General features: G+C 37.1%; 1 protein-coding gene across 18 annotated transcripts in view; it reads right to left on the bottom strand.

Annotated features, from left to right (window-relative positions):
* Positions 1 to 18,287, bottom strand: part of LOC131436088 (PDZ and LIM domain protein Zasp) — a 211,029-nt gene that overhangs the window by 52,420 nt on the left and 140,322 nt on the right. For all 18 annotated transcript variants that reach the window (XM_058604559.1, XM_058604557.1, XM_058604558.1 and 15 more), the window contains one exon: positions 11,898 to 12,049. In XM_058604559.1, the coding sequence (XP_058460542.1) occupies positions 11,898 to 12,049 (152 nt within the window). The remainder of the gene's footprint in view (positions 1 to 11,897; positions 12,050 to 18,287) is intronic.

The raw sequence follows: 18,287 nt of genomic DNA on the forward strand, positions 1-18,287 counted from the left end.
AAAATATGTGTTTCAAATGAACAAGCAACTGTAGCCTCAATGATGTATTTGTTACGGTTAATCTGCCGTTGCTGATATATTTTTCGCAAACATTTACTTTCGATATTACAATAATTCACCTTTTCCGAAGCCGTTTTTTTAGTAAAGCTAAGCTGATAAAGGTCTCATATCGGCCGAAGCTTAAAATAAACTCCTGCTGAGTTGTTTGAATTTCGAATTTCGAATAAAATACATGAACTTTAAAAAAATCCCCTCTTCCTCGTAAAAAATTGTAGTCTTTTATGAAACCCCCCTCTTGCGACACGGAAAGTCTACTATGTTTATGAAGGGTCTCTTAACCTAAGGAGTAAGTACTTCTCTACTAAAAACAAATGCATTAACTTCAACTAAATAAAACGAATAGTGTCATTTATATTTAATGCTATAAGCTGTGATAAGCGATTCAATTTTCAAGAACCCAGAAATGTACCAAAGGTAATGCAGGAAAACATCTAGTGTAAGGGAAATGTTTAGGCTTTAGAATTGTGCGTGCCTGACCTGTACTGAGCCGCTGACGATGGATTACGTATAAAACCAGTTTTAATCCACCTAGTGGTGCAATGATGCCTTTCTTATATCTATATATATATATATATATATATATATATATATATATATATATATATATATATATATATATATATATATATATATATATATATATATATATATATATATATATATATATATATATATATATATATATATATATATATATATATATATATATATATATATATATATATATATATATATATATATAATGCAGAGATCATTCTTTGTAATCGCATCACGTAAGAACGGATGGACGGATTTACATGATTCTGATTTTACTCCCACCGGGTTCGTACATCAAAAAAATTAGGAAAACTTACTGGAAAAGTGGGAAAAATCCATAAAGTTGTTTTGTATGGACAATGGTATTTTCCGTTGAAAAAGTTGCCAAATTGCTCGATCTACGATTGTTGTTTGGCGCGCAACGAGTTGCATAAGTGCTTGGCCGTTGAAGGGAAGAATACTAGATCATTGAAAAAAATTTGGCGCGCAAAGAGATGTTTTGTGTGGAGATTTCACATGCATGCTTGAATCATGTGATTCGTCATTTCGAGCCACGTGCTAAATTGGGTACAAACATTATTGCTTACGCATATGAACGCAGCTATACCGTAAACAGGATCAACAGTTCAGATATTGTTTACCAGAAGATGCATTGTGTGCAATGTAATCAGTTAGATGATTAATATTGGCCATCGTAGGTGTGAGTTGAACAAATCAAATTATAGAACGATTTTTTACGAATCAATGATAGGATTCTGGTGTTTAAATAATGAGATCAAACTAAGAGGTTTTCCTTGCATTCAGCATGCTGAAGTTCGTTCAGTTGCATCGGGTAAATTCTCAAGGGTGGATTAAAAACCATTAGTAGTGAGATTTTATGCATTGGCTCGAACGATAAGCAGAATACTGGTACAATCACTCCTCATGTTTACTCCGCTATAACAGAAGAATTGCACATTATTTTCATATAAAACTCTAAGCCCCTACTTATCTCCGTGGAGATAACTATCGAGAATATTCTGTATGATTTTTGAATCGATTGGTCAAGATTTACTTGACTTATGTTTCCGGTCAGCTCAAAATGGAGCACTTTCGCGGAAATGCCGCCAAGCCGCGATTTTGTTTTTTAATTTTTAAAGTTGATCATGTTTTTGTACTTAAATATACATATTAAAAAGTGCTTTATACAAAATTCGGATTCCTTCATTTTTAGGATCCCAAAATAATTCCCCAAAAAAGTTCTCTTTTTTTCTACAGTGGTGTAACCCCTTCAGTAAGCAGAAGGTTTCTTGCATCAAAACTTTTACCTTCTACCAGATGAGTCGAACTTATGAGCATGAACTTAGCGAGGCGCCTCCAGCCGATGACAAGGCAAATAGGTAAATAATTTGTTGCTAATTAGTTACGGTAATTTCAAATTTGTTGCTCGATTTATTTTTTATGTTGTTGAGTTCTTCGCTAAGTTCATATGAAGTTATCAAAGCCCCTCTCCCAGATATGCTTCAAAACAAATCTAAGCCCAGTAAATAATTTGTTGCTAATTAGTTACGGTAATTTTGAATTTGGTGCTCAATTTATTTTTTATTTTTTGAGTACTTTGCTAAGTTCATATGAAGTCAGCGATGCCCCCTTCCAAATATGCTTCAAAATCGAAACCCAGTGAATAATTTGTTACTAATTTGTTGCCAATTAGTTACGGTAATTTTGAATTCGTTGTTCAATCTTTTATTTTTTTAAGTACTTCGCCAAATCCATATGAACTTAGCGAAGTACTAAAAAAAATTTAAAAAAATTGAGCAACAAATTCAAAATTACCGTAACTAATTAGCAACAAATTATTCACCTATTTGCTTTATCATCGGGGAAAGGAGCCTCGCTAAGTTCATGCTCATGTCGAACTTAGCGTTTTGAATCATCCGAATCTCTGATATGTCAGAAATTTACTAAATAATTACTGACTGACCAGCAGTCATAAATAAAATATATATATTTTTTACATAGTTTATTTATACCCGGCTTGAACCTAATTTTGGTCGTTCGCCGGGTAATAATATATTAAAAAATGTTTTATCACTAAATTGTTAATCGAAAATTGTTCCTGTGATTGTAACGCTACGAACATTCGTCAAACACGACTAAATAATATCACCGGACTAGCGAGAAGTGACGAACTACAAGTCGCGAGGGCAGCTTTTGTAAATTTGCGGAATCATTTTAAAGTAGTCCTCTCAGTTATATTTGGTCCACTCCCATATGTCGAAACCATTAGTTTGAGAAACCATCGCTGTTCGATGCACTGACTCAAAAGACGATATGGCGATCGGTGCGTTCGCTCAATTTTTGCGTAGCAAAAGTTTTCAACATATTCAATATTTATGTTATTTGGTTTTAATTGCCGCATAATGGCTACTAAATCGATTTTGATTTGTTCTTTTCGGCAAATATTAACTGAGAGAGACGAAAGACGAAAGGTATTCTAGATTGAATCAGTTATAAATTTAGAACGGAAAAGCTAGCCTAGGCAGGCTCATATAGGCATGATCAGAAGAAAGAAATAAATTCTATTTTACCTTCTACTTGAGGGGGTCGAATACTAAATTCGAGGCTCCAAGTATGGTCTTGTAACAAGTGTAGTTCTTCACCACACTATGCTACTGACACCGGCGAACTGAATGGTATGTAACATTCGGCACTCCGAACCTCGGTTCAAAAGTTGGGTTTCACAGTGATTGCGTAACCTTTCTATACGAGAAAGGTAATAAAACACGTTACATTACGGCAATATTCTATCGACAAGAAAGTGCGGCGTTATCCTCAACGGCGAAAGTGCATGCGCTTGAAGAAGCCTATACATTCTTATGTGAAGCTCGGTCGATATACAAGAAGTCCATGTAAATTTCTGGGCATCTACGCAAATCAACGGGCCACATGTCAATATTGAAAGAAAGCCGTTCTCTACGGAAAGCTGTACGAGAAGCAAAAATAAGTATCTATTCCCAACAATAATGAAGCTATTCCTTCATCGGTCCCAAGCAACCCCAGTCAGTGCCGTAAAATTTCATTAATTTTAATCAACTGAAATCGGCTATACACAGCCGATCAGTTGACTGTACTATATTTCATACTCAACACAACACTCAGTTGTTCATCCGTTGCACCGTCAATCTGAACTCAGTTGAACCGACGTCAGTTTCCCCCTTGAAATAACAAACATCTCTTTCAATTGACTAATGTTCATGCCTATTCATTCGAACTTGTTCACTGTCGGCGTCTGAGACGGACAAACAGTGGGTTCATTTGCTCTTGAAACGGAACAAGCGAAACTTCAAATGACCAGATATGGTTATTCAATTAACGATGAATCCAGTGGATCTCGTTTGATTATGATCACAAAAGTCAATTGAATGATTTGGAATACACTGACAGTGAAAGGCCAGAAATTTAATTTTCATCAAAATAATTTCATTCGAAAATGAAATTTTACCGTACTGGCCCAGTGCATACTTTTGGTACAGAAGTCAACAACAATACGATTATCTCATTAACGAATCTGAAATCAATGTACGACAAGATACGCTTAATGGGAACGTATCTAACAACTGGAAAAATAACAGTGATAATACTTTCAACGATTTGTTCAGTCTTGTTAAGACTTAGAGCAGTCGTAAGCTGGGTTTAAATTTGATCAGTATCTAACGGGAAAAACAGATTGGAAAAATGACATGTGAATGCAATTATTTACTGATACTTGGTTCTTCTGTGTTCATGTGTTTTCATATGCAGGGTAGTTTAATTGGCAAAACCATTTCCCCGGTAAGGAGCAAGCTACGGGTTCGAGTCCCGTCTCTACGGTAAAATTTTCCCGATTTTCATTACATAATTGCATTCACAAATCATGCCTTTAATTTGGTTTTCCCGTTAGATATTGATCGAATTTAAGTAATAAGACATTAAAACACCGCAATAATAATTGCACCAACAACAGCGATTTCGAACCAATGGATGAGGGTAGGAATGGTTAACCGCTCCCTTAATTCTATTAGTGCATCTCTCCTCCAAAGAAAAAGGAAACAACGAGATCTAGAAATAAAAAATCGGTTCTGATCCACCTATTTGTGGAGCCCTTTCTTTTTATCGTAAAATAAAAAACCTGTCTTAATCCACCTAGTGGTGTAATGATGCCTTTCTCATATCAATAATACTATCATACCAATATAATACTGTGGTATTCTTCAAAATTATTTTTCTTCGATTCTTAAAAGAATAATCGAAATAGATTTGTTTGACCGTCTACTGATAAAAACTATCAATTGGAAAAGATTTTAGGTCGATTTAGAAAACTTTTTACGGTTTTTCGCTCTTTTCAGTGATGGTATAAAATTTTTAACACACTTTACCCTATATTTCCGGATCCGGAAGTCGGATCCGAATAAAATCCAGGAATTACGTATGGGACTGAAAGACCTAAGTTTGTGAAAATCGGTCGCGCCATCTATGAGAAAAGTTAGAACACATATTTTCATTTTTTTGCACATTTTACCCCATAAAGTTAGTGCAAAAAACGTTACATACACACATACGCACATACACACACACAAACACACACATACACACACAGACATTTTGCGTACTCAACGAACTGAGTCGAATGGTATATGACACTCGGCCCTCCGGGCCCCGGTTCAAAAGTCGGTTTTCACAGTGATTGCATAACCTTTCTATATGAGAAAGGCAAAAAGGCGAAAAAAAATTTTCTTCGATTCTTAAAAGAATAACCGAAATCGGTTTGTTTGACCGTCTACTGATAAAAACCATCAAATTGGAAAAGATTTGAGGTCGATTTAGAAAATTTTTTAAGGTTTTTCCCCATTTTCAGTTATGGTGTACAATTTTTAACACACTTTACCCTATATTTCCGGATCCGGAAGTCGGATCCGCATGAAATTCAGGAATAACGCATCGGACCACAGGACCTTTCATTTGAACCTAAGTTTGTGAAAATCGGTCGCGCCATCTATGAGAAAAGTTAAAACACATATATTCTTTTTTTTGCACATTTTACCCCATAACTCTCGAACCGGAAGTCGGATCCAAATAATATTCAGGAATTTTGTATAGGACCTCAAGACCTTTCATTTGAATCTAAGTTTGTGAAAATCGGTTCAGCCATCTCCGAGAAAAGTTAGTGCAAAAAAACGTTACATACACACATACGCACATACACACACACACACATACACACACACATACACACACACACATACACACACAGACATTTTGCGTACTCGACGAACTGAGTCGAATGGTATATGACACTCGGCCCTCCGGGCCTCGGTTCAAAAGTCGGTTTTCACAGTGATTGCATAACCTTTCTATATGAGAAAGGCAAAAATGATCCAAATTCTATTTCAGAAAAATAGCCACTATTCCCGGAACTCCCGGAACGGTTTAGCCAAAGTAAATTTCAATAGACGTTAATCAACTAGACCTCTGTATTGAAATAGGAATTCCGTTTGATTGGGCTGTTATCTGAGTTATTTTTCTACTCATTCAATATAGTTCATCCGACTGGACATTTCCGAACATTGCAAGACATTTGCAAAAAAAAAGTAGTGCTCTGCGATAATACTTTTTGGAACACTTTTCCATTCATTTACCATTACCTGATTCGTGTTTCGTCGGAAACCGAGAAGAATCTGTGAAGCAAACTCCGCATATTGTTTTTTAAAAACATTATGATTGAATACTTACTGATAACTAAGGCTTGTTCGATAGTATTTAATCGTTTAGTTCAAATAATATAATATTTGAAAAATAAGAGGCGTATGTTTTATTAAATTCAAATCGTTGTAACTATATTAGAATTATATTAGGATAAGAATTCTATGTAAAAGTAATGCTACGGCGAAGAACAATATATGTAAATTGCCAAACGTATTTATGGAAAAAATAAAGCTTGTTCGAGACAAACCTGGACACCCTTCAAATACGTGTTCTTTGGAAATAATTCATCAACACGTGAAATAATTCGCAGATTGATGAACGCACTACAAGGTTTTAGATCGAAGATGGCGTCGAAAGAAGAGCAAGTGCGAAAAGCTATTGTGTGCCATCGCAATGTAAATTTGGATCTGTCAGTAAAAGGCAAAAAAGTAAGAAAACTTGTAAAAAAAGCTGGCTAGAGAAATGAAAATGTCTCCAAATTTAGTGCATACTTCCGAGGTATGATATCGTTCAAGGTGAAAACTGTACCGAACCGTAATTATAAACGTGACGGCTACAACCCAGGCTCGCAAGTTGCATCAAAAATGTTTGATGAAGTTTTCCTAGGTGACAATGAACGATGAAACTTATGTACTGGAAGAATTTACGCAGCTTCCCGGCAATGCCTTTTTATACTACCATGTAACGGAAAGGCGTAGAGAAGCATTTCAGGACACAGAAAAAGGCCAAATTTTCCAAAAAAATATTTGGTTTAACAGGCAATATGTAGTAATCAATTACACCCCAGAACCTCTCTGGAAACCAAATGTACTACAGATACGAGCACCAACAGGTGAAAACCATTGTGAATCGTTTTCTGTCATTATCGATTCTCAAAGCCAGCACTAAATGAAAGAAACTACTGTTTCGCTTATAGCGTTGACTTGCTCTTATAATTTCCAAGCGGAGCGGAGAGTGGCATTCATTTCACTTTAGTCTATTTTTAGGATCAATTTGGTATGTATGTCATAGATCTACGTATTCATATATGCAGTGCAACGAGTTTATCAAAGTGGCTTGCACGATTAAGTTTCACACAATCTTTTTAACAATAATTTATTCTCAAATGAATGTTAAGCCTGACATTTTGGATGAAATATCAGTTTTGATCAATTTTTCACCAAAAAGGAAGAGAAAAACCATATAGGAATGTGTCTGTGGCTAATCAAATGTGTCAGTGGAAATAAGCTGAAACTAAAATAATTTTTCTCGAGCCGTTTTAAGGAAAACGGAAAAGTTTTAGACTAAGATTTTCGCTTTTCTTGATTTGCAATGTTAAGCAGTATAATTGGTTTATTTTTCAACCATGTGGAAGATTTATTGAGTAAAATCAGGAAAAGAAGCGCCGGAATTTGTTTTTACGCACACATTGTTAGCATTACTTATACGCTTGCCAAGAGTCTTGCTCCTTAAGTCACTGAAAATGACTTTTATTTGCACTGGATACCATATCTACGCCGCCCTGACGTTCCCTCGCGACTTTGGCCTGATTTAGCATTTTGTCACTTCGCCAAAGATGTTTCGGAATTGTATAAAGCGAATGGAGTCAATGTTGTACTGGAAGAGGCGAATCTACTTAACTGCCCCGAGTTGCGATCTATCGAGCGGTATTGGGCTCTCGTGAAGAGAGAGAGAGAGAGAGAGAGAGAGAGAGAGCTCTCTTAATATAAATAACAAGCTACAACTATCGAAAAATTTCTAAAATCTAAATTTGATATGACTAATGATGCACAACTAAATGAATAAACACCACGCCACAAGGTGTGTTGATGCCTTTCTCATATTAATCGTCCCGGGTTGGCGGTTCAATGCATAGGACGCTGGTCGTACAAGCCAGTTGTATGTTCGAGCCCCGACCTGGAAGGATTCTTAGAGTCAGTAGGATCCATAGTACTAGCCATGCAATGGTTCTGTACGCTAAGAATCGGCTGCGAAGTCTGTTGAAACAGAAAGGCTAAATTTCACGAAAGGAATGTAATTGTCTGGAACCAAGACACACGAAATCAGTTTATTTGGCCGTCTATTGATAATGACTACCGATAGGAGTAGTTTAGAGTCCGATTTAGATATATTTTTACGTTGTTTGTTTCGCCCCTTTAAGTGATGGTATAAAATTTTAAATCACCCTATATTTCCGAAACCGAAAGTCGGATCCAGATATAATATTCAGAAGTTTTGTAAAGGACCATAAGACCAATAATTTGCATCTCAGTTTGTAAAAATCGAAAAAATTTATATCCATGTTTTCATTTTTGTCGTAAATACGACTTACTTTACTACGGGGCGCCTTTTCAAAATTTACCCTCTGAGAGAGTAATAAGTTTTTGATCGTAAATATCTCTTGTTGTGTCTAACGTATCAATAAAACTTTTACTACAGGCCTTCGGAAATATGATCACAATTTTATGATATCATTTTCAGTTGTATGACATAACTGCAAATATTTCAAAATTAAAGTTTTCTATCAGTATCATCTCACGACGCATGTTTGCCTTTTTCGTACCCGCGACGACGGGTTTGAGGTAGACGCAGTTGACTGAGCAGGATCTGAGGCAAGTGCATGGTTTCGACTGGTTCAGATCCAGAATTCAGTTCCAGTAACAGAATCAAGCATTCACCTTGCATTCAAGCAAAACACTCCGAAAAGTAAACAACGACCGGGGAAATTCTACAAATCAGCCCTTTTAAGGGCTATAAATGTTTACAATAGAACTATTAGAATCACTCCCCTGTGGAAATATGCAATTCGGAAGTGGAAACAATCAGTGAAGGTTTACAGATTAGAACATTTTTATATATTTTTTTCGGTTTTTTGACGTGAACACGTCTTACTTTAATATGAGGTGCTTTTCCAAAATTTAACACATGGATGAGTGATAAGTTTTTGATCGTGAATATCTTTTGTTTCATTTAACATATCAACATATTTTTTTCGCCACGTTACCGAAGATATAATCAGCAATCTGTGATAGAATTTTCAGTAGTGTGATATAATTACAAAGAATTCGAATTATAAATTTTCTTGAATGTTCGATAAATATAGGTAAAAATTTTATGCTTCATTAATTCTAGATCTCGTAGTTAACTCTTTCAATTCAGACCATAATCCAGGGATAGAATTCAGATCTAAAATTCAGTTCTCCGCCCGAAATTCAAGGCCAGAATTCTAGAATTGAAACCGAACTTAAAAAGTTGATTCGAAGCCTGAATTTCAGAACCGGAATCGGAAATTTGGACCCGGACCTTGATTCTACACCTGGACTTTGGAACTAAATTCCAGAAATGAATTTTGGACATGAATCTGAATTTTGAAACTGAATCCTGGAACTAAAATTAAGGTTCAGACCATAATTCAATTCCACAATTAAGTTATGCAATGTTCGTTTAGAATTTTGTTTCAAAACACAGTTCCATAATTCTAAAAGTGTAATTGAGCTCAGAAACTAAATTTCGAATATTTTCTGTATTCTAGAAGCAGAGTTATGGATTCGAATTTGAAAACTGAATCCTGGACCGGAATTTTGTAACTAAAATTCAGCTAAGAACCAGAATCCAGACAAAAATTGAGTTCTAGAATTCAGTTTCCGAACTCAGATTCAGTTCCAGATTCTACAGGGTCCGGCACTCGAAGTGTAACCAATTTTAAAGGCCATAAATTCAGTTTGGAAAATTTCTTTTACTTAATTCAAAGTACAAAATGTGTAAAAATAATACAAAATTCCGAATCAATTCACTTTTGCTCGATATGACCACCTTTTGCCTTGACTTGATGACTTGAGAGAGCGAAGGAGTTGCTTCGTTTGGCCGAATGTGACTTGCAGGTATTTTGGCCCACTCGCGGACAATAACTTTTTTCTGCGCCTCGAGACTGGTGCATCTTTTAGTTCGGACTTTGCTCTCCAAAATGGCCCAAAGAGAATAATCCATTGGATTCGCATCTGGTGAATTCGAGAGCCATTGTGTGGACGTGATGAAGTTCGGAACGTTGTTTTTCAGCCATTCTTGGTTCACTCGAGCTTTGTGAGACGGTGCCGAGACCTGCTGAAACGTCCATGGTCTGCCACCGAAATGTTTGTCTGCCCACGGCTTCAAAGCAACCTCCAGAATACTTTCCCGATAATATGTCGCATTTACCTTGACGCCAGGCTCGATGAAAACGATTGGAGAGCGCCCATCTGCGGTTACAGCGGCCCAAACCATTATCTGTTGCGGGTGCTGCCTCCTGGTGGCCAATCGATGACTCAAATTCTCATATGAACGGTCGGTCAAGTAAACCCTATCGTTTTGAGAGTTTACGAATTGCTCAATTGGAAAAATTTTCTCGTCAGAAAATACAATGTTCGGAAATTGACCGCTTTCGGCAAAACGAAGCAACTCCTTCGCTCTCTCAAGTCATCAAGTCAAGGCAAAAGGTGGTCATATCGAGCAAAAGTGAATTGATTCTGAATTTTGTATTATTTTTACACATTTTGTACTTTGAATTAAGTAAAAGTAATTTTCCAAACTGAATTTATGGCCTTTTTAATTGGTTACACTTCGAGTGCCGGACCCTGTAGTATCAAAATTGAGTTTCAGAATTCATATTCAGAATTATGGTTCAGAATTGAGTTCTAGCATTCGTATCTAAAATTCCAAGTCCAGAGCCATCCATTTTATTTGTATTCACGTCATCCGGATATGTTTCATGACATTACCCACCCGCCTTTTTTTGCACATTTTGCCCCATAACTCCGGAACCGGAAGTCAGGTACAAGAAAAATTAGGAATGTTGTCTGAGACTATCAGATCTTTTATTTGTATCTAAGTTTGTGAAAATGGGTTCAACCAGCTCCGAGAAACATTGGTCCTTAGTCTTAGAAGATGACTTAATCGATTTTCTTAAACTTAGATTCGTATGAAAAGTGTTTAGAATCTCATTTTTTTTTGTTTCGATTATAGAGGTTTTAACCTTAAGGACATTCGCCTCTTCGGGTCAGAAATATTTTCTGACCCTATGTGCGGGGTTGGGAATCGAACCCAGGTGGGCTGCGTGAAAGGGCATCGACTTACCCATCACGCTATACCCGTCCCCAGAATCTCATTAAAAACCCTGAAGTTCATTCAGATCCGACTTTCGGTTTCAGAATTACATGGTCATTCGTGGACGAGTTTCAATTTTAAGTGTGTTTTATTGTAAAAGATTATGGAAGAAATAGTTAATTCCATAATTCAAGTGAAATTTTTTTTTTCTGGGTTTGCAGATTATGATAGTTGATGTTTCTTCAAATTTTCTATATGTTATATGATGAAAATAGTAACAATAATACCTCGTATGCTTTAAGTTTTCCGATGATGAAAGGAAATAAAGTCTCTAGTTATGAAACAGAAATGACTCAACCTGGTATAGATGTCAGATTTTCCCATTTTAAATAACATAAACAAGACCATCCAAAATTGTTTAACTCATCACACTTTTCAGGTTAGGAATTGTGAATCTGGCTTGAATCGAAAAGCCATATCTTGCATTTGCATTTGAATTATCGGAACCTCTTACTGACCTGGAAACTGTGAGCTCGAATGAATTTCCGGCGGCAATGATGACATCCTGTGCTTCCTTGTGTCTGAGATTGAACACCTCGGTGCTGTTGACCTTAACCAAGGCATCACCCGGTAGCAGACCAGCCTGATCAGCAACGCTACCGCCATTTACCTGAAAGTGGAAGAAGAAGAAAACATTTTTTTTATGTTTAGCATTCATTTTAGTTGCTATCATCAGTAATTAAAATCGGTTTTCATTCATCTGTCATCAATGTGTTTAATTGGATCTGGCTGATCAGTATGGCATTTGGAGCCGAAATACGGAATACTCCCCTCGCTCTAGTTTCGGCTACCATTGGAAAAGATAGTGTTATTTCATTTACCATGTCCGTGCTGCACGACCAGAACTCACCACCGACTTGGTGGGTCGTGCGCAAATAAATCATTTATCACAAATAGATTCTATTCCGGAGCTTGGAGGCGAGTTTCACTTTCCTTCCAAAGGCGCCTGTTTTTCGCTGAGCAGTGTGTAAATTGAATTCCACCTTCGGGAGATCCGACAATCCGACATCCTCCGCTTCAGCACACATAGTTTTAATCCGGATAACCTCCGGGGACACGTTTTCATCCTATTAATTCGTTTTAGCTTTGTCCCTTCGCGGGTCGCTCCTCTATCGCTTACCCCCCACCCCCTCCCGGGTGATTTTCATTGCTAATGAAGCTATTAGCGACGTGACTTCGCTACCCGGCGAGTGATATTTTTACTTTCGTTTTTTTTTTCTGTTGTTGCTGTTTGAGCACATGAGAAACGATTCGGCGATGATACAGTTTCGAATCGGGCAAAAATCGTGCCGGTCATATTTTTAATAATGAAAATTGATTGTATTTCCTGGTTCTATTAATTGGACAAAAAAAAACGAAACGTATGCCTTATAAATGAAATGCTTCATCGAGAGGGAATTTCGCTTAATTGAACGTTTTTGTTGTTGTCTCAGGATGTGTTTTTTGTTTCAATAATATGAAAAGATTGTCAAAGGCCAAAGTTTCATAGCTTGGCTCAAAATGTTAATTTTCTTTGTCAATGATCAAGAAGCGATTTCATTAGGAAACAAATTTTTAGCACTTCGCTAAAAACCTGTTCAATTGTAATGCTTTGTTTCCCTTACAAAATGGAAATACTTCGTTCTGGCCCGCTAATCATAAATCGCATCCAGCTTCCAGTAGGTCTACATTTGTCCATTCAATACAAATTGGACTGTCAAAGAAGTAAGAACACCGCACCGCCCACCTTCATCGGTAGCTTGGTTGGGGCGGGCCGGTTGGCGAGCCTCAATAAACCAGTTGATTAATTTATGGCCCAGGCATGCTGTAGGTTGGTAGGTACCGACTGGACCAACCGAAGAACACGCGCCAGCACTTTGCATTTTTCGCGCATGAGTTTGAGAAAAAAAACACACACACACACACACATTTTGTCTGACCGTAAGCAGTTTTCGCAGCGATAGAATTCTTCCATATTTGATAATCCGTTTTCCACCAGACAGAAGGGTCGAAGGTGAGTCATTCGGACGGATGCAGCGATCCAGCGTGGATAGTAGAGTCGATCGTGCAGATTCGAGTCAATCCATCTCGGGTTACCACCGCAGAACCGAACTCGAACCGGAATTCTCAACGAGATAAATGAACGACGTGACCAGCTGTTGAACTTTGGTGCATTCTACATGCCACGAGCGCGAAAAGTGGTTCTTGGTCGATGACGACAAGTGATAAATTGCACCAGAAAAAAAACGAGAAATATGACCTAGCAACCCCCTCAGGGAAGTAATGTGACATAATCACGAGTTCTAGTTTTTCACTTTCGATTCAACGAAACGTCACCTCAGTCAACGGCTCTGGGTGAGGCTTCGTAGTGGAAAAAAAACCGTTACCATAAAATAGAAAATAAACAACACATCAAAACTTTGAATGCAAACAATAAATTTCCACTTGAACACTCCCAGCTAGTGGTGGGCAATAATTTCGTTTCGGATTGCATTACAGGCCTGGATAAATTGGCCTCTGATTTGTGCGGCGTTCTGGGCTTAGATTGGCACTTGCATTTGCAGGGTGCGATTGTTGGCTGTTTATTCGACTAGACCGACTAGACTAGACGGTCGTTGCCGGGCGGTGACATTCTCAGGAACGCCGCGGTACCGCAGGAAAGTACAAACGGATAATTGAAGACCACTTTGAGGGTAGTTTGATTGATTTATAGCGAATGTCACAACTTGTTCGATTTGCACCTTTTTCAGAGAACACAATAGCAGAGCTAGGTTTAGCTTTTTTTCCCTCCTCGAGCAATGCGGATGACAAGTTTGCCCGAAAGGTGTGTGTGTGTGTGCGCTGGAAGAGTACAGAGTGCAGATTGACGGACAACTTGGGATGGTGGAATAAGTGATTTTTAAGTTTGAAGGAAACATGATCTGTCGTTTGGGTGAGAATGAAGAAATCTCTCATATCTGTTGACCTTTCCGTGTCAAAGTCATTAGTTTTAATATGAAAGAAGTACTTTTTTTGTCGTGAATACGACTTAATTTACTATTTACCTTTTCAAAATTTACCCTCTGAGAGAGTGATAAGTTTTTGATCGTGAATATCTCTTGTTGTATCTAACGAATCAACATAATTTTTCATACATGCCATCGAAAAAGATTTCATTTGAGAACTTATGATGCTAAAAACAGTTCATATTGTCGATTTATTAATTTGACGTAATGTCGCCATAACTAAATTCAGTTGTTGTAACGACTTAATGGAAACATATATTGTACAAGCCAAATGAATGGGAAACTCACGGAAAATATGATTTTTTGGAAAAAGATATGCTCAGAGACAGGACTCAAAGCTGCGTTCTTATGCAATCTGTACCTACAAGCTTTTCGGTTTTCGCCACCCAAAACATCTGATAGCCACGGCTCTATCACACGACCGGGTTTGGTAAAGGGTACATTGAGCATGGTCTAAATCCTAGCCCGAAAATAAGTATAGAGCGTGAGGACTAGTGTTTGTTGTCTGATGAACCGAGAAGATGTTTGGATATATGATACCGGTCGTGAGGCGGCTAGGATTTAGATCATGATCGATGTACGCTTTACCAAGCCCGTTCGTATGATAGAGCTGTGTCTATCAGATGCTTAGGGTGGCGAAATGGTAGCGCGTATGCACGGATTGCATAAGAACGCAGGTTTGAGTTCTGTCTCTGAGCGTATCTTTTTAAAAAAAAATCATCTTTTCTATGAGTTTCTCATTCATTTAGCTGCTACAATATATATTTTCACTCAGTTATTGCAAAAGTTTGAGTTTATATTCTGTTCAGAATATGTGGAATCACCTGTTTTAATTTACCTCATGGTGTAATGATGCCTTGCTCGTAGCACTAACATTTTCACAAGGATTTATAAGAAAACTTTCCTTTTAATCTAGAATAAGAACAAGTAAGTTTATATGTATGTATGTATCTACCATTTATTGTAGCAAGGCTCCTGTCGATAGTACAGGATAGCAGACTAGATCTGCTTATCAATATGTTCAGGATCAAAACGAGATATGGCTGGCAAGCAATCGATTTCGCTTACACGTACAACTAGGATTTTAAGGATTCCCTTTGAATGACATCTTTCTAAGGGTCATTCCACCGAATGCAATTCCGTAGAAAGCCACTTCGCCGAATCCTTCAATTGTCTTAATATCGTAATTGGAATTGAAGCAAAATAAAGACACATGAAAGAAGATAATGTTTACGCCCCTTCTGTTGATTTACGCTCGTATTTGTGAAATATCTCATGTTTAAAATAACGGATAAATTCATTTCCCCGCGTTTAATCAAGAATAACTACTCTATTGAATATTTGTTTCAGATTATTTCAAGATTCTCAGAACGGAATTTCCAAGCAAACTTGTTGAATTTATTAGATACTAAGCAGAAAAGCATTTTGCAGTGCAGCGAAAATATCAAATTATAAAATATCACCGTTGAAAAAAGCATACCCGATTTTAGGCATCGATTATCACTATTCGCAAAATTAACTATGATAATGATCACTGGAAGAGAGTATGGACAAAATCTCATCCCGTTCAATATCACTATAGTGATGTTCCATAAACTCACACGTAATAATAAAATGATAATTCATTCAAAATCATTCTCACGATTATCCGCCATGCAGCGATTTTCACTGAAAATTGCGATATTCAATATGGCGGGTGATATATTGGAACCAATTTCAGACTAATTTTAATATACTATGCTGTTATAAAAAACAATTATAATGACATCACAAAACATGTTTCACGCAGCTGCTTGAAAAACATCAACACTATTTACTTGAATTTCATACAGAGAAGTAACAGGAACGCAGAAGCGACACAAAAAAGCAACCCGGTGGAGGGGTGCTCTACCAAGTACAGCTCTATTGTAGTCAACATAGCTTCTCAGCAGAGGGCTAGAGTACAAACGCTGTGCAAAACTCTGCACTCCTGTTACTTTTATAAACCAAATTCACGTTAAACAGCGTTTAATTGGGTTTAATATAATTAAACCATGTGTGTAAATCAATTCTGGAATTAAAACTAAGTCTTTTGTCTTTATAATCAATATTCATAATGTATTTTTATCGCAGTATTTACATCAATATTTCACTAGGTGATAATTGCACAACACTGATCAGAAGTGAGAATGCTGCCCCAATATCAATCATAGAAAATCGAACGATTATTATCGTTTGAATTATAGCTGATTTTTTTTTTTTGGAGAACGATAATGCCAACACTGGTTTGCTGTAACTACCAGGTAAATGTTTCCGGTAATCTCCATTAATTGAGTGCAAATGAAAAAATATCTAAAGAGGCATCGCCACATCGTTTTTGCTCGTGTGCTGTCCGACCTCGTTACCACTCGCACGAACCTCATTCGGCGAGACGATTTTTACCGAAATGACCTATTCGGCGAAAGGACTTTCGGTGAAATGACTCACTCCTATTTTTATGGCAGAAAACCCAAATAGGTGTGCAAAAAGCCCGCGCACGAAATCAACAAGAAGTTAATGACTCTACTAACCTTGTCCAAATCGTTTCCTATAGGTGCTCTGATAGTCCTCTGATTTGATAGTCCTCTGATTTGACTATATGACTGACAAATTACCTGTATTCAACATCTGTTGTCTCGAAGAAATTTCTATTGAATATTGATATTTAACCGTGTTCTCTACGGTTTTCCCTTCTTGTTGGTTTATTTTCCATAATCTCGCATTGTGAAATTTTAAACACATTTCATCCTGTGATTCCGGAACCCAAAATCTGATCCGGATACAACTTTACATCAACGTTATAAATAAATAAAGTTTTTCCCGTATGCAATCATTATTCCGGCACTTCCGGAATAGAGAACTAAGATTCGGTTTAGCCGAAATCAGTGCATTTGGTCAATTGACAAGAACTACCCAACTAAAGACTTGTACGGATAGTTGAAAGTATGTTACTCGATTTGTCAGTATCATGTATAGAAACACGCTATTGAATTGGCAATTTTCAAACTTATCAGCCTGTATCGCCAGAACTGAAAGTCGCATCCAAATGAAATTCAACAGAATACTATTATTATTGTTATTACAATTATTGGTTTATTTATACCCGGCTTTTACCTAGTTACGGTCTTTCACCGGGTGGCAGAATATTATTAGTTTGAAATAACTTTCATTTGAATCCACTTTTGAGGAAATTTGTCGAGTGGTCTCTGAGAAAATTGAGTGCACATTTTCCATTTTTTGCACATTTTATTCCGTTACCTCGGTATCGGAAGTAGGATCCGGAAGAAATTCACTAGCAGGCCATAAGACTATAGAGCTTTTCATTACAATCTTAGTTCAAGAAAATAAGTCGGGTGATCTTTTCCCGTTACTCCCGAACCACAAGTTTGATCCGGATAAAGTTTCAATAGCAAGCTCTCAAATCAAGACGTTTCAATTGAATCCTAAGTTTGTGGAAATCGGCCAAGTCGTCGCCGAGAAAATCAAGTGCATATTTTGCTTACTTACAAGCAGAACAAATAAAAGTCATTTTCATTGACTAAAATTAGACGAAAATGACAAGAAATTATTGTCACTCTCAGTTTCGCTTGCAAACTATGAGAACGAAATCCACGTCCAGTCAATGACATAAGCGGGACAGTAGTTTCAAAATTGTGTTTTTTCTTTCATTTGCCCTTTCAGTCATTTGCAGTTCTCAATGAAAATCCCTTAGTATGCAGTGTCGATATTCAACCGAAGCTGTGAGAATTGTAAATGACAGAAAAAGGTTTTACAATAACTTTTACCTGTTGGTGCTCGAATTTGTAGTAGTATTGGTTTCCAAAAAGATTCTGGGATGTATTTACT

This window comes from Malaya genurostris, chromosome 3 (genome assembly GCF_030247185.1).
Source record: "Malaya genurostris strain Urasoe2022 chromosome 3, Malgen_1.1, whole genome shotgun sequence".
NCBI lineage: Eukaryota > Metazoa > Arthropoda > Insecta > Diptera > Culicidae > Malaya > Malaya genurostris.